General features: G+C 40.8%; 1 protein-coding gene across 2 annotated transcripts in view; it reads right to left on the reverse strand.

Moving 5' to 3' along the window:
- The window catches only part of LEMD3 (LEM domain containing 3), a 91,805-nt gene that overhangs the window by 27,458 nt on the left and 37,245 nt on the right, over positions 1 to 27,102 (reverse strand). For both annotated transcript variants that reach the window (XR_010321817.1, XM_003405581.4), the window contains exons 2-4: positions 14,301 to 14,338; positions 8,817 to 8,883; positions 7,248 to 7,315 (exon numbers count right to left, since the gene is read on the reverse strand). Coding sequence is in view for 1 of the 2 variants with exons in the window: in XM_003405581.4 (XP_003405629.4) it covers positions 7,248 to 7,315; positions 8,817 to 8,883; positions 14,301 to 14,338 (173 nt within the window). In the remaining variant the exon portion in view is untranslated. The remainder of the gene's footprint in view (positions 1 to 7,247; positions 7,316 to 8,816; positions 8,884 to 14,300; positions 14,339 to 27,102) is intronic.

Below are 27,102 nucleotides of genomic sequence, written 5' to 3' on the forward strand. Positions count from 1 at the left end.
AACTAGAATAAACTGTACATGTATTCATTTCCAGGTGCCTTCATGTTATACCTCACTTTTGGCAAATTTTCAAGAAATAAAATAAAAAATTTTAAAGAAAATGATTTTATCATTGACTCATATTGGTAGGATTTACTGCGTTCAGTGTCCACTGGGACATACGTGATCCCAGATAATGGGTATAAAAATTCGTAAGTCATAACAAAAATTCTGAACTGGTCATTTAATCAGCATGCCTTCCATTAGTGAAAACACATGGTATCAACAAAAAGTCAAAGGAGAAAATAATTGGGCCACCAAACAACTAACTTCAGGCAGTTCCCAACTCAATTAATGTATGCACTAATTATTATGTAAAACGACACCCATGCATGGATGCTTTTAACTCCTTTGTAGCTAATTTGTAGTAAAACTAATCTCTTGTACCTACCTCCAGCAAATAATTTGAGAAGCTGGACCATATGAAGGAAAATGTGGTACCAGGATTGGTGAAAGACTTATTAACAACCTGCAATATGCAGTGACACAACCTTGCTTGCTGAAAGTGAAGAGGACTTAGAGCACTTACTGATGAAGATCAAAGACTACGGCCTTCAGTATGGATTACACCTCAACATAAAGAAAACAAAAATCCTCACACTGGACCAATAAGCAACATCACAATAAACAAAGAAAAGACTGAAGTTGTCAAGGATTTCATTTTACTTGGACCCACAATCAACACCTGTGGAAGCAGCAGTCAGGAAATCAAACAACATATTGCATCGGGCAAATCTGCAACAAAAGACCTCTTTAAAGTGTAAAAAAGCAAAGATGTCACTTCGAGGACTAAGATGTGCCATGATATTTTCAATAGTTTCATATGCATGCGAAAGCTGGACAATGAATAAGGAAGACTGAAGAATTGATGCCTCTGAATTATGGTGTTGGCAAAGAATACTGAATACACCATGGACTGCCAAAAGAATGAACAAATCTGTCTTGGAAGAAATACAACTAGAGTGCTCCTTGGAAGCAAGGATAGTGACAATTCATCTCACATGCTTTGGACCTATCATCAGGAGGGACCAATCCCTGGAGAAGAACATCATGCTTGGTAAAGCAGAGGGTCATCAAAAAAGAGGAAGACTTTTGATGAGACGTTCTGACACAGTGGCTGCAACAACGGGCTCAAATGTAACAATTGTGAGGATGGCACATTACTGGGCACTGTTTCATTGTGTTGTACATAGGGTCGCTATGAGTCAGAACCAACTCAATGGCACCTAACAACAACAATCTCTTGCACCTACTGATGCCTGACTTAGAACTAGTAGACACTGGCTCTGAATGAACATTAATTCCAGGAGACCCAAAATGTCATCATGGCCCACCAGTCAAAGTAGGGGCATACGGAGGTCATGTTATTAATGGAATCTTAGCTCAGGTCCATCTCACAATGGGTCCAGTGGGTTCCCAAACTCATCCTGTAGTGATTTCCCCAGTCCCAGAATACATAATTGGAACAGACATAATCATTAACCAGCAGAACCACCACACTAGATCCCTGACATATGGATTAAGGATTATTATGTAGGAAGCCAAGTGGAAGCCATTAGAACTGCCCCTTCCTAGGAGAATAGAAAACCAAAAGCAATACCGCATTCCTGGAGGGACTGCAGAGATTACTGCCACCATCGAGGACTTGAAGGATGTAGGATGGTGATTCCCACCATATCCCCATTCAACACGCCTATTTGGCCTGTGCAAAAAACAGATGGATCATTGAAAACTTAACCAGGTGATGACTTCAATTGCAACTGCTGTTCCAGATGTGGTCTCAATGCTTGAGCAAATTAATACATCTCCTGGTACCTGGTCTGCAGCTATTGATCTGGCTAATGCCTTTTTCTCCATACCTGTTTCAAAGGACCATCAAAAGTAGCTTGCCTTCAGCTAGCAAGGCCAGCAATACACTTCCAGTGTCCTACCTCAGCAGTATATCAACTCTCCAGCCCTATGTCATAACTTAGTCCACAGGGACCTTGACTGCCTTTCCCTTCCGTAAGTCTGGTCCATTACATTGATGACATTGTGCTATTTGGACCTAAAACAACAAAAACCAAACCCTTTGCCGTCGAGTCGGGTACGACTCATAGCAACCCTATAGGACAGAGTAGAACTGCCCCACAGGGTTTCCAAGGAGCACTTGGTGGGTTCAAACTGCCAACCTTTTAGTTAGCGGCCATAGCACTTAACCACTATGCCACCAGGGTTTCCATTTGGACCTAGTAAGGAAGAATATCAATCACTCCAGACTTATTGGTAAGGCATTTGCATGCTAGAGGGTGGGAAATTAACCCAACAAAACTTCAGGTGCTTTCCCCTCAGTGAAATTTCTAGGGGTCCAGCGGTATGAGACATATTGAGATATTTCTGCCAAAGTGAAGGGAAAGTTGTTACATCTGGCCCCTCCTACAACTAAATAGGAGGCACAATGCCTGGTGGGTCTCTTTCGATTTTGGAGGCAAAATGTCCCCTACTTGAGCGTGCTACTCCAGCCTATTTATCAAGTGACGCGAAATGCTGCTAGTTTTGAGTGGGGCCCAGAACAAGAGAAGGCTCTGCAGCAGGTTTGAAGCTGCTATTAAAGCTGCTCTGTCACTTGAGCCATATAATCTGGCTGATCCCATGGTTTTTGAAGTGTCAGTGACAGATAGAGATGCTGTTTCGAGTCTTTGGCAGGCCCCTGTTGGTGAATCACAGTGCAGACCCTTAGGATTCTGGAGCAAAGCTCTGCAGACCACTGTAGATAACTACTCTCCAGTTTGTTACCAGGCCTTGGAGGAGACTGAAAGTTTAACCATGAGCCACCAGGTCACTATGCAGCCTGAGCTACATATCATGAACTGGGTGTTATCTGACTCACAGAGTTATTAAGGCAACATGCACAGCAGCACTCCATCATTAAATGAAAGTGGTATATACAAGATCAGCCTCGAGCAGGGCCAGAAGGAATAAGTTACATGAGGAAGTGGCCCAAATGCCCATGGTTCCCACTCCTGTCACATTACCTTCCTTCTCCCAGTCTGCACCTATGGACTTATGCAGAGTTGCTTACGATCAGTTGACTGAGGAAGAGAAAACTCATGCTTAGTTTATAGATGGTTCTATGTAATATGCAGGTGCTACTCAGAAGTGGACAGTGGCAGCACTGCAGCCCCTTTCTAGGACTTCCCTGAAGGACACTGGTGTCCCGGTCTGTAGCCAATGCTTTGGCTGGATGGTCAAGGACATGGAAGGAAGATGATTGGAAAATTGGTGACAAGAAGGTACAGGGAGGAGGCATGTTGACAGACCTCTCTGAGTGGGCCAAACAAGTGAAGATATTTTGTTTCATGTGAATGCTCACCAAAGAGTGACCTCAGAAGAGGATTTTAATAGTCAAGTGGATAGGATGACGCGTTCTGTGGATACCAGTCAGCTTCTTCCCATAGACACTCCTGTCATTGCCCAATGTGCTCATGAACAAAGTGGCCACGGTACCAGGCTGGAGGTTATGTATGGGCTCAACAGCACGGAGTTCCACTCACCAAAGCTAACTTGGCCACAACCACTGCTGAATGCCCAATCTGCTGGGAGGAGAGACCAACACTGAATCCCCGATATGGCACCATTCCTTGGGGTCATCAGCCAGCAACCTGGTGCCAGGCTGATTGCACTGCACCACTTCCATCAAGGAAAGGGCAGTGTTTTGTTCTTAATGGAATACATACTTACTCTGGATATGGATTTGCCTTTCCTGCATGCAATGCTTCTGCCAAAACTACCATCCATGGACTTACAGAATGTCTTGCCCACTGTCATGGTATCCCACATAGCACTGCCACAGATCAAGGAACTCACTTCATAGCAAATGAAGCATGGCAATGGGCCCATGCTCATGGAATTCACTGGTCTTACCATGTTGCCCATCATCCTGAAGCAGCGGGCTTGATAGAACAATGGAATGGACTTCTAAAGACACAATTATAGCACCAGATAGGTGGCAATAACTTGCTGGGCTGGGGCAATGTTCTCCAGGAAACTGTATATGCTCTAAACCAGCACCCAATATATGGTTCTGTTTCTTCCATAGCCAAGATTCACGGGTCCAGGAATCAAGGGGTGGAAATGGGAATGGCATCATTCGCTATTACCCTAGTGACCCACTCGCATTTGCTTTCTGTCTGTGCAATCCTATGCTCTGTGGGTCTAGAGGTCTTAGTTCCAAAAGGAGAAATGCTCCTACCAGGAGACACAACACTGATTCAATTGAACTGGAAGTTAAGAATGTCACCTGGCCATTTTGGGCTCCTTATGCTTCTGGATCAACAAGCAAAGAAGGGAGTTACTGTATTGGTTAGCGTGGCTGATCCGAATTACCAAGGGGAAATCAGATTGATACTACATAATGGAAGTAAAGAGAAGTATGTCTGGAATACAGGAGATCCCTTAGGACAAGTCATGGATTGAATTGTGTCCCCCCAAAATATCTGTCAAATTGGCTAAGTCATGATTCCCTTGTATGATTGTCAACCATTTCATCTTCTTATGTGATTTTCCCATGTGCTGTAAATCCTGTAACTATGATATAATAAGTTGGATTAGCAGCAGTTATATCGATGAGGTCTACAAGATTAGGTAGTGTCTTAAGCCAATCTCTTTAGAGATATAAAAGAAAGAAGCAAGCAGAGAGACATGAAGACCTCATACCACCAAGAAAGCAGCGCCAGGGGCACAGTGCGTCCTTTGGACCGAGGTTCCTGTGTTGAGATGCTCCCAGAGCAAGGGAAGACTGATGACAAGGACCTTCCTCCAGAGCCAACAGAGAGAGTAAGCCTTTCCCTGGAACCGGCGCCATGAATTCGGACTTCTAGGCTACTGGACTGTGAGAGAATAAACTTCTCTTTGTTAAAGCCATCCACTTGTGGTATTTCTGTTACAGCAGCACTAGATGACTAAGACAGGACGTCTCTTAGTACTCCCATGCCTGTGATTAAAGTCAACGGAAAACTACAGTAAAGCAATTCTGACAAGGCTACTTAATGGCCAAGATCTTCAGGAATGAAGGTATGGGTCACTCTACCAGGCAAAGAACCACGGTAAGCTGAGGTGCTTGTGAAATAGGACTTTATGTGACTTCGATGTTGTGTGAACACCACATAGTCATGTACCACATAACATCCATTTGGGCAACTTCTGACCACATATACATCCATGGTCCCATAAGGTTATATGCTACGGCATCTGCAACCTCAGCACTCACTGGCATCCAGCTCTCGAAGTGTGCAGGCTTCCCATTCTGAGTAGTGTGTGCAGGGCTGACAAACAATTGCTTAGCAATACGAGGCAGGCAATTGGAATAACAAACGTGAACCATGCAAACTGCCCACTTCATGTTGCTAAGCAATTGTTTGCCAGCACTGCTCAGCATAGGAGGCCCGCACATTTTAAGAGCTGGCAACCAGCAAGCAGTGAGGTCAAAAATGTAAACACAGTGCTGATTTCCCTATATAACCTTATGGGACCATGGACTCATATGAAGTGGGACGCTGCCCGAATGGACATTATGCGGTGCATGACTGTACATACACTGCAAATATCTTTTTCTTCCCTCCCTTATTCCATTACTTATTATAAAATGTAAAAGGGCTAGTGCGTTTTCAGTTGTACACATGCTAGTTGTACCATATTAGATGCAAGTATAACTTTATAATTGTCTTTACTTAGAGATTATGTATGGTTTAAGGAGATATGTACGGATGCCAAGTTGGGAAGGGGAGGATGGTTAAGGTTATGTGTCAACTTGGCTAGGCCATGATTTTCAGTGGTTTGGCAGGTTTTATGTAATCATCCTCCATTTTGTGATCTGATGTGAACAGCTAATCGGTTGAAAGGAGGGTTTCCTTGGGGGCGTGGCCTATACCCAATATACATAGATGCTGTAGCAAACTGCTCTCTGGATCCTGCATTCGACTTGTCATTCTCTGTTCTCCAGTTCTTAGGATATGAGCCAGCAGCCTGCCATGTGACCTGCAGATTTTGGGATTTGCCAGGTCCTATTTTTTTTTTTTTTTTTATAATCCCATGAGCCAGCAGCCCGCTGTCTGACCTGCTGATTTTGGGTTCGTCAACCCCTCCAGCCACATGAGTCAGGAGAAGCCTCCAGCCTGATGTCTGACCCACGGATTTCGGCCTTGCCGGCCTCCAGAACTTTGTAGCCATTTCCTTGATATAAATCAACCTCTCTCTCTCCTGCTTTCTCTTTATGTGTGTGTGTGTGTGCATGTGTATATATGTATGTACGTGTGTGTGTGTGTGTGTGTGTGTACTCTTCACTGATTTTGCACCTCTAGAGAAACCAGCCTAAGACAAACAGGTTCAGAAAAGTTAAGGAACTCTACCAAGACACAGATCTTCTATGTACAGTGCTAGAATCTGAATCCAGATCTAATCTTCATATTACCTTGTCTTAGCATCTTTTGGGTATCTACATACAAATCATGAACTAAGTTAAAAACTCAATCCACATTTCTCATTTTGAAAAGCATATTCATGAGACTGTCACCAAAACCTTGCTGATTTAAATAAAAATCATATACTATATTGCTAATTTAAATAAAAAGGGGGGGATGAAGTTTGTATGACATGACATGTACATGACAATGAACCCATGCCAGTTTCATTTCCATTTGTAAGTAATTACATCTTCATGGAATTATCTCAACTGGACTGACATTAAGCTCTCTAGTATGGTTTTCAAAATCTACTTTCCCCCTTTAAAATCAGAATAACACTTGTCCATCTCTAACCTTCCGTACCTTTCCTGTCATCAAATTTCCCAAATATTACAGTAGTTTAGCAAATTTATCAGCACATTCTCTCAGTACCCTGAGATAAAATTATTGAAATAAATGACAAAAGTTAAATGCTTACTTGCTTTCTTACATGCTGCTCACCTATCTCAATTGGTACTCTTACCAATGTTGCTTGTACCCTTTCCATATTAATATACATTCTCTTAGAGAATGTTCTAAAACAAACTAAAACAAAAAATGTCAAGCAATTCTGCTTTCTCTATCTGCTTACACTGATACCAAATAGTGGGCCCAAGGTTTTAACAATACAATTAAAGTAATTAAATATACAATACTTTTAATATAAGTAGTAATGATTTATATAAACTTTAAGAATATAACTATTAAAATTCTAATTTTACAGCTTACGTTTAAATATGCAGCTGCCTCTTGGACAGAAAGCATTCTCTGGCTAGAACTGCCACATTCATGATCTCCTGCAAAGATTAACATATTAATTAGTTTTGAATCAGTATTATGTAAAAAGAATAAAACAAATATGATTAATTTAAAATATTTCACAAATTATATAGATATATTAAATCAGTAAAGAATATCAACAATATTAATTTTTGATTAAAAAATTTCCATAAGTGATATAAACTACTTTCACATAAGCCACACCTTTAAATGTATTTCAGTCTACATAGGCACATATCATCCTCTTACATTCTCAACTAGATTGTAAGCCAGGGTAGGAACCATGTCATACTGATACCAGTCCACACTGGAGGCCCTCCACAGATTGGTATTAGGTATTATTTCTGAAGGGGGAAAGTTCAGCAAATTCATTGTGCTAACTTACACATCTATCTCTTCCCAGAGCTAGTGACTCAAGGGTTCAAATAAGTTTGAATTTATTATTTAAATAATTATAAATTAATTATAAATAATAATAATTATTATTTATTATTGAATTAAAATACATGCATTTTCAGTGTAACTAAGTTACCTTTAGCAAGGGGTGTGTATGACTTAAAAATTGTCATAACACAGATCAACAGGGCAACTAGGTTGAAGCTTCTTTCTGACTTCTATCTATGATTGCGTTTCTATACACAGAATTATAAACCAAAATATTGGGTAGAATTAAGGGCTCCCCCTTCAAAAGAACAAAGATTGGTGAGAGAACAGAGAACTGAATGCTCCCATTCAATCGGAGAAGTTCTGCTTTTACCTACTAGGCTCCTACCTATAATCTGCTTTCTACAAAGGGATCTGCTGTGCATAACAATTTGAAAAACTACATTTTTCATTTCTTATAACTGATTATAAGAAAAGAACCCAAAGCCTTTTCTTTCAAGCTAGATATGAACAATAACTAAAAAAAGTTAGAAGGTAATAAATTTGCATCTACTGAAACTTATATATGCTACACTTGATGTCAATTCAGCTACAATAAATTATTCTTACTGCAGATATGCTGATATCTAAGACCTCTTAAAGACTTACTAAGACTGGAATATAAGGAAAATGCAATAAATCAGAAAAAACAAATTCTAGGAGAACATATTAATTTATCCAAGGGAATGATACCTATGCAACCAACAAAAGAGAACCTGCACTTTTATTTATCCAGGATTTTAGTTAATTCGTTGCCTACCCAACTCAACTGGTATTTAAGCTTTCAGAATTTTTTGTTACTATTAATGCAATAAAGAAATTTGATTGACTTTAAAATTATATAACACAGTGTGCATGTACGTGTGTACAAATTACACATAATATATATGGCAGAAAGGAAGAGGCCTTGATTAAATATATCTATAAAAATTAAAAAAAAAAACAAAACACTCCATACACATTATTTTCTAAAGAGAAAATAATCCACAAATATAGCACTGGACTTAGAAAGAACTATTTCTTCTGTCATGGCATGCTACATATGCAAATTAATTTTTCAAAAGATTTTGAGACTATGAATGTTAAAACAATTACCTGCAAGCTGTGCCAATCGATCATGAAGCTTGTATAACGTGTTCATCATAAGATTTTTTGTACTTCCCTAAAATTAAGAAAAATCATTATAGAATGGCTCACTCCAGGAAAAAATATGTGTCAAATAATTGATCTTACTCAAAAAATTTTAAACTCTTCGAAGTTACATAATCCAAAAGACAAATTCATATTTAAACAATGGCCACCATATTTAAAGAAATCTTAATCTAGGAATCTAAGTTATCACTCTAAATATTTTACTTTCTTGAGGATGACAGGGAATTTGGCAATAAGGTTAGTGCTAAAAAGTCTTGCACGCAATGAACTCCCCACTCCCCCACCACCAAAGCAATGCCCCCCATCTCCCCTCTATGCATTCCATCCTTATATATGTTGTTGTTATGACAGACTGTTTTCTTCAAGGCTGCCCTTCATGTTGTTGTTGCTGATTTTTTAAAATCTGACTCAAACCACAAAAATAAGGAAATGAGTACTGACACGTTGATTGACCCTTAACCTCTCCTGGGCTCCCAAAGTGGTCTTATGTAAACTTATGAAGCATTAAAGTGAAACAAACAGTAAGTGTCTACTAGGAGTTGAGAACTGTTTTCCACAAAGACTCAATAAACAAGAAGGTTCCTGCTCTCAAGGGCAGATACTTATTAAGTTACATTACAGCTGCGAAAAAAGGATAATGCAAATATAGAAGAGGAGTGAAAGGGAAGACCCATTTACAGAAGAGAGTATGAATTGGGCTCCACAGGAAGAACAGAACTGACCAGAATTCCAAGCAAAAGGAAAAGAATGAGCAAAAGCATCAAAGCATAAAATTATTGATTATATTTCTTATATAACCAGTAGCCTAGTTTCACTCAGCAAACTACTGGAAGAGTGGTTTGGAGTCAACTGCCAAAGAGCCCTGGATGTCAAAACAAAGAGCTTGACTTCATTCAGGAAATTTAGGGGGAGGAAAGTAAAACAGACTTACACATCAGGAATATTACTCTGACTATAATGTGCAAGTTAGCCTAGAAGCAGAAATAACTGCTTCTAGGAAGGAATCCAGTGGAGATTATTGCAGTGGTATAGTATAAGCACTCTGCAAAGTAGTCTAAAACAATGAGACATCCAATTTAAGAGTAACTTCAATTGAATGGGACCCATATAAACCAAACCCACTACTGTAGAGTCAATTTTGACTCTTAGAGACGCTGTAGGTAAGAGAACTGCCCCCATAGGGCTTCCAAGGCTGTAAATCTTTATGGAAGCAGACTGCCACACCTTTCTCCCGAGGAGCAGCTGGTGGATTTGAACTTCCAACCTTTCCGTTAGCAGGTAAGTGCTTTAACCACTGTGCCACTGAGGGAGCCATATAAGTGATAGGTAATAGCTAGCACACTATCTGAAATAAATTTATGATTCATAAGGAAATTGTGTCTTTATTATTTCCTTTCTTCCTGAAGTGTCTTAACAAAGCAAGATTACTGAATGAATATGACCAGGGAGCAAATTCAGGTGGCCATAAAAGACCAGAAAATAACATGTCTACCGTAACCTAATCCATTTGTTTTCATGCTATATGATCAGGGGCAGAAGAGAACAACTTTTGCACACTATGCGTGGCATGCTTTTGTCAATGCAGTCTGTGGTGCAATGAATGCTTTTACATGGCCTTTCTTGTCATGTCTTGTATCTCCCACAAAATGACTGGCTGCGACTATGCAAAATGAATGATTTATGCTCTACCTAGGGGACTGGTCAATTTATGGTCCTGCCAAGAGGGCCATGCCTTGAAATTGACAAAGAATTTACTTATATAAGGATTAATCCCGCAAAGGTTAAGGGGCACTCACTACCATAAAGATTGGGGCAGAACATGTCCTTTGGACCAAGGACCCAAGGACCCTACGCTGAGAACCTCCCAGACCCAGAAGAACCAGTTGTAACGCTGAAGATGGTACAAGATGGCAAAAGACAGTAGCAGTGGGCTTGCCAGCCCAAGGAGCAAGAGCTGAGCACCTTTGGCAGGAGGCTTGCCAGCTGAGTGAAGGGAGCTGTAACACTTGCCCATGCAGGGCAGAGGCCTGCATGTGCCTTGTCCAGGGAATGCCTCAGAGGATCCTGTGCAGGGGTCTTCCAACAGCAGCGTGGAGCCAGATGCCTATGGACAGGAAGTTTGCTAGCAGAGCTAAAAGAGCCGTTAATATTTGCTTGTGCAGGTCAAGAGAGGCCTGAGTGTACCCCGTGCAGAGATTGTACGCCTTCTTCCCCACTGGGCAGCGGGGGCCCAGGTAAGCCTCACAGGCCTAAGTAGTGGGGCAGGAGCTGGCGGCAGAGGTTTAGAAGGGCCCAGCGGCAGAGGCTCGGGAGATCCTGTGCAGGGGTCTTTCCACCAGCAAGGCAAGGCCCAGTGAGGTCCAAGGGCAGAGCAGAAGCCTTCGGGAGTGTGGTGGTAGCCAGAGGCAGCAGTGATATGAACACAGCATCTAATCTGAACCACGGGTGTACCTGCCCAGCTACGTAAGAATGGACATGGGTAATAAGAGGAAGGGTAAGTATTTCCCCTTTGAAAATCTGCTGTTATTGTTTACTGATTGTTTTCTATAAATACAGTGAAACCTATGAAAGCCAGAATTTAGGACTGCCTTGTTTTTCCAGGTCTCGCAAGTTTTCCCACCTTTGACAAGGTGCAGTCTTACCACTTTTCTACCATTCCTCTTAGTGGAAAATATTTGCGTTTTCCTTCTCTGACTGGTTTCCACCTTACACAGGCTTCAGCTTTTGCAGGTTTTACTGTAATAATTATGGCTTTTACTTTGCCAACACTGTAAAGTCTCTCGTGTATCTGACTCGATCACAGATGAATGCAGCACCATAGAATGGTTGATGCCAGTGGGTGTATGTGTCTCATTCCCAGCAGTGTTATGGCTGCCTGGAAGTTTGAGGCACAGTCTATCTGCCTGTGCAATGCGTGTGCAGTACAGACAGACAGAGCATACATAGCTTTAATCAGTGATACTAGGAATAGGCAATCTCATCAAAGGCTCCAAGAGTCCACCACTAGATCTGGATTTGTGTGAGCTGACTGATGAGAGATAAGTTACTTGTTCTCTCAGCTTGACTAGATGTTTTCCAATCCTGTTGTTTTTTTCTCCTCAACCCTATCACAACCAGATTACTGAAACAAGCTAGTCCTTATCTTCACATAAGCTTAAAAATCCAAACTGCAAAAGTTAGAAATCACATAAGTAACTGGGCTAAGACCCAGGATTCTGAAAGTTATGCATTTGTGATACACTAAACCATAAAATTGTTTTTAATAAATATGTTCAAGATAATAGGATGAGGAGGAGTTTGAAAGATAGTGTAGTCTGTGGACTTAAAACATAAAAGCAAGGTGAATCTGATTAAACTTCGGGATTAAAGTAGCTGAGATTCTTGAAGTTTATTTCCTCTCTTATTTTGGAAAAGAGACTGATTTCCTTTTTGTTTCTCATGTCCTGATCATGGCCAACCCCAACCTTCCTTCCAAAAACAAAACAAAACCTGGAAATGTGGCACCTGTTCTCTGTGATTACATCTTTAATCAAAATCGGAGACCTGGGATCAAACTTTATTTTTTGACTCACAAACATTAACACTGGACTAGGTAAGTAGAATAACAAAACCTAACCAGATATGGTGCTCCTTGGAAACTCTATGGGGCAGTTCTACTCTGTCCTATAGTGTCACTATGAGTCGGAATCGACTCAACGGCACTGGGTAACCAGATATAGGAGCTCTGGTGGGGCAGTGGTTAAGAACGCAGCTGCTAACCAAAAGGCTGGCAGTTCAAATCCACCAGCCACTCCTTGGAAGCCCTATGTGGCAGTTCTACTCTGTCCTATAGGGTCACTGTTGAGTCGAAATGGACTTGATGGTGATGGGTTTGGGTCTTTTTTTTTTTTTTTAACCAGATATCACAGGATCTCAAACTGTATGAGGCAACATACATATGGTTACATTCTCATATAAAGAATTTAAACCAGCAAAAAACACAAACTAGAATTTTTTTCATGAATTTTTGTTTCCAATGGTAATTTATTTAAAATGGCCATCTGTATATAATGGCCTGAAGTGTCACCCAATCAACTACATTATGATCTAAATAGTTATGTCTAACTATTGAGTTCCCTAACCACCCTGCAAACTAGTTAAAGATGTATAAATAAATCCATATTTAAAGTAAACTATCAAGTAACCCTTCATTAAAGAAAAATAATTTTATAATTTGAAGTAGCCTTTTAATTGTCTATTTTAGTAAGGTTCAGATTTTCTTTAAGCAAACCATATCATTCTCTAAAGCAAAGTGCTTATTCTTTGAGGGGGATGGAAAGGAAGATCAAACTTGTAGGGTGACTTTATAAATTTTCTCATATCTTGCCACCTTTAAATATTTCTGTCTTCTTTTCTCAATCAGTTTTCTCCTCAAAAATATTTCAACTGTGTTAAATCTCTGACTAAATAAGAATGGATTTTAAATACTTAGCACGGCACAAAATAAACACTTAATATAAATGGACTGCCATTATCTTCACTATAATTATTACTATCATTCAGAGGTTCAGAACTTCAGTTTCTCCCATTTGGAAAATAAAGTCTTATGTTTCTAATGTTCATCGATCATATTATATTCAATTTAAGTTCTGATGCCAGTAGCAGGGTTATATTTAATATTACCACTGATTAAGGTTTTTTAAAAAGAAAATATCACTACAACAGCATATTGCTGAAAATAATCATTTCAAAGTTCCACTCCAGCAATATAAAGAAATATTCGGTAGATCTGATTACAATTATAAATAATGTTTTCTATACATGTCTCTGTGACAGTTCTATAACAGAAAAAAATAACTAACTGCATAAGATACTGTAAGTTCAAATATCTTAATTTCCAAAGTGCCTATAATAATTGAAAACATGTTTTCACGTAAGTAAAATTTGTTAAAATTAACATTTAGCATCCTTTAAAGGGAAAATGAATCATAAAGAGCTAACCTAAGGAATATATCTCCTTTTTAAAAACCTTCACCTTCTTGATGATTCAAAAGGCATGTCAATGTGCAAAGGATCCAAAGAGAAAGAAGATGAGGGCAAAGAAGACAAAGGCTGCTAGGGAATCCAACAACTTAAGACAACAGGCACACTTCTAGGGTAAAACCAGATCCCCAGATGACACGCCACTGCCTTTTACTTGGCTTTTATATTACAATAACAATAAACAGTTTAGCTCATAGGAGCAAATCTGTGTCAGATTTAATTATACTATACAAAAAAAAAAAAAATTGGAAATTATACTATAGTTAAGGAATAATCAGAATAAGAAAGAATTGCTTCAGCCGAAAATAACCTAAAAGTTACTATTTTTTTAGCTGATAGCAATTCTACTAGTTTTAATCATATAAAACATGGCACCAAATATCAGTATTATAATCTTTTACTTACTTGCATTTGTTCGAATGTTCCATCAAAGGGGTTTTTTACTATCAAGGAAAGAAAAAAAAAGAAAACTATTAGCATCGTTTAAGTGTTAAGGAAAAATAATCCCCCTAAACAAGCCCTCTGAAATGTCTTTGTACTTTGCTAAAGTACATTGTACTCAAGCAGACTGTACATTGCTAAAACTAAACATAAATAAGCAAACAAAATGTAAATAACTCTCATGATAATAAAAGCTGAGGAAGTAATTTTTAGACTTGCTATACTTACCATTCTCATTTTGAATTTACAGTTTTTCTCCATAATTATAGAGAGTAGGTGCTCTGGTGTCAAAGGAGCTAGGTTCAAGTCACAGTTCCACTACATACTAGCAGTGTGACTTCAACTAGTATCTATCTACTTAGCCACTCTAAGTAGCCAAACCAGGAACCACTGGAGGGCTGGAACTGCTGACCTTTCCGTAGCAGCTGAAAGTGGTTGTTGTGAGGATTAAAATAGATAAACTATATAAAACCTTGGCACAGCCTGGCAGTTAGTATGCACTCAATTAATGTTACCTAACCCTGGTGGCGTAGTGGTTAAGAGCTATAGCTGCTAACCAAAAGGCTGGCAATTCGAATCCTTGGAAACCCTGTGTGGCAGTTCTAATCTGTCCTACAGGGTCGCTATGAGTCGGAAACCAGTTGAAGGGAACGGGTTTGGTTTGGTTTTGGGGTGTTGTTATTTAAGGAGCCCTGGTGGCGCAGTGGTTAAAGCACTTTGCTGCTAACTGAAAGGTCAGCGGTTTGAACCTGACAGCAGTTCCAAAGGAGAAAGATGTGTCAGCTTGCTTCCATAAAGATTATAGCCTAGGAAACCCCATGGGGCAGCACTACTCTGTCCTATAGGGTTGCTGTGAGTCAGGATCGACTTGATAGCAATGGAAAACCTGGTAGCATAGTGGTAAACAGCTATAGCTGCTAACCAAAAGATCAGCAGTTCGAATCCACCAGGCACTCCTTGGAAACCATATGGGGCGGTTCTACTCTGTCCTATGGGGTCGCTATGAGTCAGAATCAACTTGATGGCAATAGATCCTGGTTTTTGTTATGGACTGAATTATGTCCCCCCAAAAAAGTGTGTATATCAGCTTGGTTAGGCCATGTGTGGTTGTCCTCCATTTTGTGATTATAATTTCATGTTGAATGAATTAGGGTGGGATTGTACCACTACCCTCACTCAGGTTACCTCTAGGGTCCAAGATAAAAAGAGTTTCCCTGGGGTGTGGCCTGCACCACTTTTTCTCTCTCAAGAGATAAAGGAAAAGGGGAGCAAGTAGAGAATGGGGGACCTCACACCACCAAGAAAGTGGCACCAGGAGCAGAGCGCGTCTTTTGGACCTGGGGTCCCTGCGCCTGAGAAGCTCCTCGACTATGGGAAGATAGAGGACAATGACCTTCTTCCAGAGCCGACAGAGACAGAAAGCCTTCCCTTGGAGGTGACGCCTTGAATTTGGACTTTTAACCTACTTTACTGTGAGGAAATAAATGTCTCTTTATTAAAGCCATCCACTTGTGGTATTCTGTTATGGCAGCACTAGGTGACTAAGACAAAATTTGGTACCAAGAGAGTGGGGTGCTGCTCTAACAGATACCTAAAACCTGGAAGTGGTTTTGAAACTGTGAATGGATACAGTTCCAACAGCAGCACAGGACCAGCACAGCAGAGAACATGCAGCAGCAGAGAAAAGGCAATAGCAGAGAACCAGCAGCAGCAGAACCAGAAGACCTGCGGAAGACGGTGCTGGGTCCCAGCGGGACCCATGGAGTGCAAGAGCTGAGTGCCTGTGTGCAGGGGGCATCCTGGGAGAGTGGGGCACCTCTGGGCACTTATCAGTGGAGCTACTGAGCTTTGGAACACCTGCCCCAGCAGGGCAGATGAGAGTGTGAGGCCCTAGGAGCCGAGGGGCCAAGAAACCAGGAAACAGAAGCTGAAGAGACAACACAAGAAGCTGAGCTGCCTCAGCAAAAGGTATGGCCATGACCTCAGGGGTTTCAAAGGGTAGAATCATGGCCTCTGGTGTTTCTAAGGGTGAAGTTGCCAATCGGAGAGGAGAATGGTGCGCCTAAAGGGAGCAGAGTTGCTGTCCCAGTGGACCTGGCAGGTGGAGCTGAGGCCCAGGGCCAAAGGGCCTCCACTCAGACTCTGGAGAGTGTGGGTAATACCTAGAGTCTGGAAGGGAGGGCCACTGTGTAAATTGTCTCAGAGAACACAGGATTATTTTCAAAGCCTTGAGGGCTAATGTAATGTGTTTTGCTGACTTGCTTGGTGCCTGTTCTGCTTTCTTTCCCTCCAGTTCCTCCCATTTGTAATGGAAATGTCTGGTTTGTGCCTGTTCTGCCATTGTACCTTTGAAGGCAGATAACTTGTATTCTAGATTTCACAGATGAACAGGAATTTTTTTATTTTGGACTTGCAGTTAAGACTTTTGCTACTATATGATGGGATGAATATGTTTTGCATGTTGCAGGAATGTGATTTTTTGGGCACCAGTGGGTAGAATGTCATGGATTAAACTACATCCCCCCAAAAATGTGTGTATCAACTCGGTTAGGCCATGTGTGGTTGTCCTCCATTTTGTGATTGTAATTTTATGCTGAGAGAATTAGGGTGGGATTGTAACACCATCCTTACTCAGGTCACCTCCGTAATCCAAGGTAAAGGGAGTTTCCCTGGGGTGTGGCCTACACTACCTTTTATCTCTCAAGAGATAAAAGGAAAGGGAAGCAAAGCAGGGAGTTGGGGACCTCATACCACCAAGATAGCAGCACCAGGAGCAGAGCATGTCCTCTGGACCCGGGATCCCTGTGCCTGAGAAGCTCCTCGACCATGGGAAGACTGAGGACGAGGACCTTCTTCCAGAGCCGAGAGAGAGAAGCTTTCCCCCGGAGCTGACGCCTTGAATTTGGACTTTTAGCCTACTTTACGGAGAGGAAATAAATTTCTCTTTGTTAAAGCCACCAACTTGTGGTATTTCTGTTATGGCAGCACTAGATGACTAAGACAGTTATTATTATTGAGGAACCCTGGTAGCACAACGGTTAAGCACTGGGCTCCTAACTAAAAGGTCAGCGGTTTGAACCCACCAGCTGCTCCTTGGGAGAAGGATGTAGCAGTGTGCTTCTGTAAAGATTCCAGCCTAGGAAACCTTCTGGGACAGTTCTACTCTGTCCTATTGGGTCACTATGAGTCGGAATCGACTTGACAGCACACAAGGATATTATTATTACTGTTGATGACTATATCATTTGTTTTTATTTTAATTTGATTTCTCTTCAAAATATAGACTAAAACAATTGACAACTTGAGAAATCTACAAGATTATTTAAAACTGAATAATTCATTTAGAATTCTGAATTCTAATTATAAACAAAACAAACTTCCTAATCCTTGCTAACATCTAGAAAAGTGGCAAAGAAAAAATGCTTAGATTAAAGTAGCTAAGAATTAATTCTCAGTATTAAACAATACAAATTTCCAAGAAAATATTGCATTTTAAGGAAAGGATTTACCATTCTTCCATCTAACCTCCCACATCCCTCCCCACAAAAATAGACAATTTTACTGTTGAATATTTAATATCTCTTGCAGTTATTCAGCACCTCTTATCACCTCTTTTATTTTCATATTACTTGCAAAGACATTCAAAGTTTTCAGATACCCTGGTCTCTGTAATCCAGGCCACAATTAAGACTAACTGTTCCTGCAAAGTAAAGTAGTTCACGCTGACCAGGTTTCCTTTCTGAAATGCTTTTCTATTTTTATTTGAGAAAACAGGAAGTCCCATAGGAGCCAGGAACTGCCTGATTCTAAGAAACTTCATGTGTGAGACCAGTTTAACAAGGTACAATAAAAAAGCAAGGGAAAAAATGTTTCTTTTAAAGACTTATCATCTAAAGGGATTTTGCCACTGGATTCTTACACATTTAACAAAAGGGTTAAATGCTAGGAAATATTTTTTTTTGAAAGACAGAAGATTAAAAGTACTCAAAAGGGGGACAGGGAGAAAAAAATGTAGCTTAGTTAAATAAAATGTTGAGAATCAGAATACTTTTGGACTAAATGGGATACTCTTCTTAAAAATATTAATATTTAAATATAAAATTTGAGCTTAAAAATAAGCTGTATCTACCTCAACATATTACAAAAAAAATGCCTTGTCAATCTGATTACAATAAATAGATCAAAGAACATTTTAAAAACAAGCATTTTATTTGCTCTTTGTCAGAAGTACGATTTAAAAAAAAAAGCATGCAATTCCATAAAACAGGGTTTAATGTCTAGAGGCCGTGCATGCTGGCATTACTTTTTTGGCTATACACAAAATTTTTGTATCTAGTTGAGTCAGAATCGACTCGACAGCACTGGGTTTTTTGGGAGTCGAGACTATCAAACGGAAAACTACCTCTTCAAGTACCTCTATGAAAGCATTTACTGTAAATTATAGATGTTCACCCAACTGCTCTACTGTCAGTTTCTCAGGACAGGGACCATGTGTTCATGTTTGTATGCCCAGAGTCAAGCACAGTATAAGACATACAGTTAGTGCTTGAAAAGTGCAGGCTGTGCTATACACGCTAAGTCCACTATTCCTTATTCTACTGTGTGTGTTAACAATGAAGCAAAACGTATTAAATGCTGCAGGAAGCTAGAAAAGGGTATGTTCTGAGAAACTGGGACAGGAAAGCAAAGGATAACACAGAGAAAGCCAAAGATGCGTTTTGTATCTTTCTAGATTTCTGCCTCTTATCTGACGGACTAAGACATCAGACTAGGGCATGTCTAAAAAACTAACCTCCATGCCTTCTGTATGAGAGGGAGAAGGAATTGACTAGCTAGATAGTAGAAAAGAATCATCATCGATGAAGGAAAGGCCAACACACAATACAGGGGAAGTCAGCACAACTGGACTAAACCAAAAGCTAAGAAGTTTCCTGAACACAACCAAACACTTTGAGGGACAGAGTAGCAGGGACTGGGGCCTGGGGACCATGGTTTCAGGGGACATCTAGGTCAACTGGAAACCCTAGTGGCACAGTGGTTAAGTGCTACGACTGCTAACCAAGAGGTTGGCAGTTCAAATCCACCAGGTGCTCCGTGAAAACTCTATAGGGCAGTTCCACTCTGTCCTATAGGGTCATTATGAGTTGGAATGGACTCGACGGCAGTGGGTTGGGTTTTTTTTGGTCTGGGTCACTTGGCATAACAAAGTTCATTAAGAAAATGTTCCACACCCACAGCCATCTAAGAAGCAGCAATTGGTCCCAACCCACTTGTAGCAAAGGAAAATGAAGAACACCAAAGTCATAAGGAAAATATTAGTCCAAGAGACAAAAGGGCCACATAAACCAGAGACTCCATCAGCCTGAATAAGACCAGAAGAACTAGGTGGTACCCAGCTACCACCAATGACCGCCCTGACAGGGAACACAACAGAGAGTCCCTGACAAACCAGGAGAAAAGTGTGGTGCAGAACTCAAATTGACATAAAAAGACCAGACTTAATGGTCTGACTGAGACTGCAGGAACCCTTGAAGCTATGGCCCCTGGATGCTCTGTTAACCCAGAACTAAAAACATTCCCAAAGCCCATTCTTCAGACAAAGATTAGACTGGACTATAAAACAAAATAATACTTGTGAAGGGTGTGTTTCTTAGTTCGAGTAGATACACGAGACCAAATGGGTGGTTTCTGTCTGGAGGCAGGATGAGAAGGCAGAAAGGGACAGGAGCTGGTTGGATGGACACGGGAAACCCAGGGTGGAAAGAGGAAGTATGCTGTCACATTATAGGGATTCCAACTAGTGTCATGTAACAATACATGTATAAATTTTTGTATGAGAAATTAACTTGAGCTGTAACCTTTCACCTAAAGCACAATAAAAAACAAAAAATATTTTCCCCAAATGCCTATGACAACTGTCACCTATTAAATTAACAAGCAGACTTGTTGAATTAACAGGACCAGAAATAAAACCTGGCCTTTAGGTTAAGTTTTAAAAAGGAAGACACTCCATCCAAAAACAGTAATTCTAACAAAGCTAAAAGTCCCCAATTTCTGAAAATATCTTTATACATCTAGCTTTTCTTCCCCTGAACTATTTCACATCCAAATACCTACAATCTTTAAAAGAAACAACAATACATATTTTATCCCTAGTGAAAATATCTCCTTAGGCAATCTTAGAAAAGAAACTTTATTCCAAAAGCATCTGTCATGGGCTGAATTGTATTCCCCCCAAAATATGCATCAACTTGGTTAGGCCATGATTCCCAGTATTGTATGGTTGTCCTCCATTTTGTGATTGTAATTTTACATTAAAAGGATTATGGTGGGATTGTAACACCATTCTTACTCAGATTACCTCCCTGATCCAAGGTAAAGAGAATTTCCCTCGAGTGTGGCCTGCACCATCTTTTCTCTCTCAAGAGATAAAGGGAAAGGGAAGCAAGCAGAGAGTGGGGGACCTCATACCACCGAGAAAGCAGCACCAGGAGCAGAGCACATCCTTTAGACCTGGGGTCCCTGCACCTGAGAAGCTTCTGAACCGTGTGAAGACTGAGGAAAAGGACCATCTTCCAGAGCCATCAGAGACAGAAAACATTCCCCTGGAGCTGACGCCCTGAATTTGGACTTGTAACCTAATACACTGAGAAAATAAATTTCTCTTCGTTAAAAGCCATCCACTTGTGGTATTTCTGTTATGACAGCACTAGATGAATAAGACAGAATTTTGTACCGAGAGTGGGGTACTGCTCTAACAGATACCTAAAATGTGGAAGCGGTTTTGAAACTGTGAATGGATACAGTTGTGACAGCAGCAGAGGACCTGCACAGCAGAGAACCCACAGCAGCAGAGAAAAGGCAACAGCAGAGAACCAGCAGTAGCAGAACCAGGAGAACAGTGGAAGACGGCGCCGGCCGACCCACGGAGCAAGAGAGCTGACTGACTGTGCGCGGGAGGCTTCCTGGCAGAGCAGAGTGCCTCTGGGCACTTACTGGTAGAGCCACAGAGCTTTGGAACACTTGCCCCAGCAGGGCAAATGAGAGTGTGAGGCCCTAGGAACAGAGAGGCCAAGAAATCAGGAAGCAGAAGCTGAAGAAACAACACAAGAAGCTGAGCTGCTTCAGTCTCAAAAGGTATGGCCACGACCTCAGGGATTTCAAAGGGTGGAGCCGCCACTCAGATGGAGAGGAGAATGGTGCACCTAAATCCACGGTAGCAGAGTTACTGTTCCAGTGGGCCTGGCAGGCGGAGCTGAAGTCCAGGGCTGAGGGGCCTCCACTCATAATCTGGAAAGAGTGGCCAATACTTAAGAGTCTGGAAGGCAGCACCATTGTATAAGTTGTCTCAGGGAACAGAGGATTATTTTCAAAGCTTTGAGGGCTAATGTAATGTGTTCTGCTGACTTGCTTGGTGCCTGTTATCCCTCCTTTTCCTACACTTTCTCCCATTTGTAATGGAAATGTTTAGCTTGTATCTCTTCTCCCACTGCACCTTTGGAAGCAGATAACTTGTATTCTAGATTTCACAGATGAAGAGGAATTTTTTTATTTTGGACTTGGAGTTAAGACTTTTGCTATGATATGATGGGATGAATATGTTTTGCATGTTGCAAGAATGTGATTTTTTGGGTGCCAAAGGATGGAATGTCATGGATTGAATTATGTCCCCCTCAAAATGTATCAACTTGGTTGGGCTATGTGTGGTTGTCCTCCATTTTGTGACTGTAATTTTATGCTGAGAGAATTAGGGTGGGATTGTAACTCCACCCTTATTCAGGTCACCTCTCTGATCCAAGGTAAAGGGAGTTTCCCTGGGGTGTAGCCTATACCACCTTTTATCTCTCAAGAGATAGAAGGAAAGAGAAGCAAGCACCAAGAAAGCAGCACCAGGAGCAGAGCATGTGGATCCCTGCGCCTGAGAAGCTCCTTGACCATGGGAAGATTGGGGACAAGGACCTTCTTTCAGAACCAACAGAGAGAGAAAGCCTTCCAATGGAGCTGACGCCTTGAATTTGGACTTTTAGCCACTTTACTGTGAGGAAATTAATTTCTCTTCCTTAAAGCCATCTACTTTTGGTATTTCTGTTATGCAGCACTAGATGACTAAGATAGCATTCCACAGCAAAAATTCACTATCGCCTTTATCAAATCTCATCCCCTTGCCGTTGAGTTGATTCTGACTAATAGCTTCCCTATAGGACAGAGTAGAACTGCCCCACAGGGTTTCCAAGGAGTGGTTGGTGGATTCAAACTGCCGACCTCTTGATTAGTAACCAAGCTCTTAACCACTGTGTCATCAGGGCTCCATTGCATTTATTAGTCAGCTCTATGCTAGGGACTGACCTGAGAATGAGTTATAGTTCTTAGCCCTTATCTATCCTAAAGCAATGACAATGCCAAAATTTATTCTGCTATCCCCTAAATGCACAAACTTAAAGCCATATTCGACTCTAACTACCCAGTGGTTACGAGCTCGGCTGCTACCAAAACACTGGCAGTTCATATCCACCAGCTGCTCCTTGGAAACCCTGTGGAGGCATTTCTACTCTGTCCTATAGAGTTGTTACGAGTTGGAATCGACTTGATGGTAATGGGTTAGGTTTTTTTTTTCTCTCCCCCAAAACCCCAACAGCTTTTGATTCCTGCTTTTTTCTCGAAGTCTCCGGTTATGACTATTTTTCCTTCAATTTTCTTGCTCATATGGTTTCATATTATTTCAAACCACAAACATACTGAGTTTTTCTTTGTAAAGGTCTTTTTTTTTTTTTTTTTAACTTCTCTTCCCTTTAAACCATCTTAACGACTGTTATCAACAAGGAACTGCCAGAAATTCAGGCCGGTTTCAGAAGAGGACCTGGAACCAGGGATATCATTGCTGGTATCAGATGGATCCTGGCTGAAAGCAGAGAATACCAGAAAGATATTTACCTGTGTTTTATTGACTATGCAAAGGTATTTGACTGTGTGGGTCATAAACTATGGATGACATTGCAAAGAATGGGAATTCCAGAACACTTAATTGTGTTCATGAGGAACCCTTACATAGATCAAGAGGCAGCTGTTCGGAAAGAACAGGGGATACTGATTGGTTTAAAGTCAGGAAAGGTGTGCATCAGCGCTGTATTCTTTCACCATACCTTTTTGATCTTTATGCTGAACAAATAATACAAGAAGCTGGACTATATGAAGAAGAACAGGGCATCAGGATTGGAGGAAGACTCATTAACAACCTGCATTATGCAGATGACACAACCTTGCTTGCTGAAAGTGAAGAGGACTTGAAGCACTTACTAATGAAGATCAAATACCACAGCCTTCAGTGTGGACTGGACCTCAACATAAAGAAAACAAAAATCCTCACAACTGGACCAATAAGCAACATCACAATAAATGAAGAAAAGATTGAAGTTGTCAAGGATTTCATTTGACTTGGATCCACAATCAACAGCCATGGAAGCAGCAGTCAAGAAATCAAAAGATGCATCGCACTGGGTAAATCTTCTGCAAAGGACCTCTTCAAAGTGTTGAAGAGCAAAGAAGTCACCCAGAAGACTAAGGTGCGCCTGACCCAAGCCATGATACTTTCAATCGCATCATATGCATGTGAAAGCTGGACAATGAATAACGAAGACTGAAGAAGAGTTGATGCCTTTGAATTGTGGTGTTGGCGAAGAATATTGAATATACCATGGACTGCCAAAAGAATGAACAAACCTGTCTTGGAAGAAGAGCGGGCAGGATGCTCCTTAGAGGCAAGGATGGCGAGACTGCGTCTTACACACTTTGGACATGTTATCAGGAGGGATCAGTCTCTGGAGAGGGACATCATGCTTGGCAGTGTCAGGTCAGCGGAAAAGAGGAAAACCGTCAATGAGGTGGACTGACACAGTGGCTGGAACAATGAGCTCAAGCATAACAACAATTGTAAGGAAGGCGCAGGACTGGGCAGTGTTTCGTTCTGTTGTGCGTAGTGTCGCTATGAGTCAGAACCGACTCGATGGCACCTGACAACAACTACAGTGGCAGTGAGGGGAAGAAAAGTCCGTGGTAACCCAAGTTCTTCTTCTGCAGGTCAGAAAGAAAGATAAAGTCTATTTGCTAAATATTTGTTGAGTACTTACCTTATGTTAGCACTGGGAATGTGGAAGTAAATAAAACAAAAATATTCCTGCCTTCATTAAGTTTGTTCTAGAGGGTGTAGAGAGACAATGAACATATAAATTTTTAAAATATATAATATGTGACAAGTGCTTTGAGGAAAAGAAATAGGAATGGCACATGATTTGTGGGGGAGAAACACAATTTTGAATGTGGTGGTCATCTAGCTCATTTGGCATAACTTAAGTTTATAAAGAAAATGTTCTACATCCTACTCTGGTGAGCAGCATCTGGGGTCTTAAAAGCTTGTGAGCATCTATTAAGATACTCCAATGGTCTTACCCTGTCAGGGGCAAGGGAGAATGAAGAAAACCAAAGACATGAGGGAAAGACTAGTCCAAAGGACTAATGGACCACAACTACCACGCCTCCACCAGACTGAATCCAGTACAATTAGATGGTCCCCAGCTACCACCAATGACTGCTCTGATAGGAATCCCAATACAGAGAAAAATGTAGAACAAAATTCTAACTCACACACACAAAAAAACCAGACTTATTGGCCTGACGTAGACTAGAGGCACCCCAAGAGTATGGCCTCAGACACCCTTTTAGCTTAGTAATGAAGTCACTCCTGAGGTTCACCCTTCAGCCAGATATTAAACAGGCCCATAAAACAAAACGAGACTAAAGGGGCACACCAGCCCCTGGGCAACGTCTAGAAGACAGGAGAGGACGGGAAAGCTAGTAAACGGGAACCCAAGGTCGAGAAGGGAAAGTGTTGACATGTTGTGGGGTTGGTAACAAATGTCACAAAACAATATAGGTACTAACTGATTGATGAGAAGCTAGTTTGTTCTATAAAGCTTCCTCTAAAGTATAATAATTTTTAAAAAATGTGGTGGTCAAAGAAAGCATCACTAAAAAGATGGCATGTGAACAGACAATTGAGGGAGGAGAGGGAATGAGTCATGCAGGTATCTGAAAGAAGATGTTTACAGAAAGAATAGCACATGTAAAAGTTGTCAGGTGGCAACATGCCTGGCATATTAGTCCTGGGAATGGAAGGAGGCCAGTGTAGCTACAGCAGAGTAGATGAGAGGGCAAGTAGCAGGAAATGAAGTCAGACTGGTAAAATTATTTAAGGTAGGCAGTTAGTACAGATCATACAGGACTTTGATGAGAACTGAAAGAACTTTTATATTTTACTCTGAGTGAGAATCTTCAGAGAATTGGGAGCATCGGTTATTTGGCTTCTCTGGGACAAGTTTAAGAGTCTTATACATTTGGAGATGAAATGATCTACTATTTATGAACCAGGAAAAGAGGACATAGTACATATAGGTTTTCTCTGAATCAGCACAGTCAATGTCAATCTGCCTCGACATTTTTCTTTTCTGAAAAATGAAACTACTATCAATTATTAGTATACAAAAATATTCTACCAGGAAGGCTCTGAGCCTTTGATCTTTCAGGTCTTTTTCAAGCCCAAACGTTTTCCTTCTTCATTCTGTCTTCAAGGCTTAATCTGTAGCTATACTACAACCATGAAGGATTCCTAATCACTGCAGCTCATCAGGATCCTCCTCTCCTAAGAACTCCTCCTGTATTTACTCTCAGTATCTTTACTACTTAATATTATGATTTAACTATTTGGTGTTTGTTTTCTCCACCAACAAGAATGCAAAGTCTCTACTTATCTCAATGCCTTAGATATAAGGTACTAAATATATACTGAAGGAATAGAATATTGAATGCATCCTACAGTCTCCTAGAATAACAGCCAGAGGGGTACTATAGTCCTGACCAATCACAGCTATAACAGAGATAATCACTCTACAACCCTTTCCTTTGAATAAAAAGGAAAATGTATTTATTAAACTCTTACTATGTGACAACGTCATCATGCTTGGTAAAGGACATCATGCTTGGTAAAGGACATCATGCTTGGTAAAGTGGAGGGTTAATCCTCAATGAGATGGACTGACAGAAAGGCTATAACAATGGACTTAAGTATAACAACTATTGTGAGGATGGCACAGGACCGGGCAGTGTTTCATTCTATTGTACATGGGGTCACTATGAGTCGGAGCCAACTCGATGGTACCTAACAACAGCAACAGCAACAATGTGATAGGAATGATGATGCCATATACTCATGAGGTACCTCATTTCATTCTCACACCCTGCTATTTTAGGGCAGGTACTGCCCCCATTTTTGTGCATAGAGAAATTTAGGTGTGGTGAGGTCAGGGTGCTTCCTTAAGGTACAGAGTTTATGAGCTGGGATGCAAAAAGATGGTATTCAAACCCATATCTGACTCCAAAGCCCACATTCTTCTCATTTATAGAAATAACAACTACAGAAAATACTTGTTCTATTTGGTTTAAGGAAAGCATTCTTCTCTAGAACTTTCAGGTTTTGAATCATTAAACTGTAATGTCCCTACAATGAAATGCATCAAAAAATGCCAAAAATGGGGATAAGAAGGAAAAGACATTGCTGTTGGAGAAAACATGTTTCTCAAATGAGGAAAAACTTTTCAAAAACAAGTACTATAACTGTAGTCTGTTCCACTGCTGTTGAGTCGATTCTGACTCACAGTCACCCTATAGGTCAGGACAGAACTGTCCCACGGGGTTTCAAAGACTGTAAATCTTTACG

Source organism: Loxodonta africana, chromosome 4, assembly GCF_030014295.1.
Source record: "Loxodonta africana isolate mLoxAfr1 chromosome 4, mLoxAfr1.hap2, whole genome shotgun sequence".
NCBI lineage: Eukaryota > Metazoa > Chordata > Mammalia > Proboscidea > Elephantidae > Loxodonta > Loxodonta africana.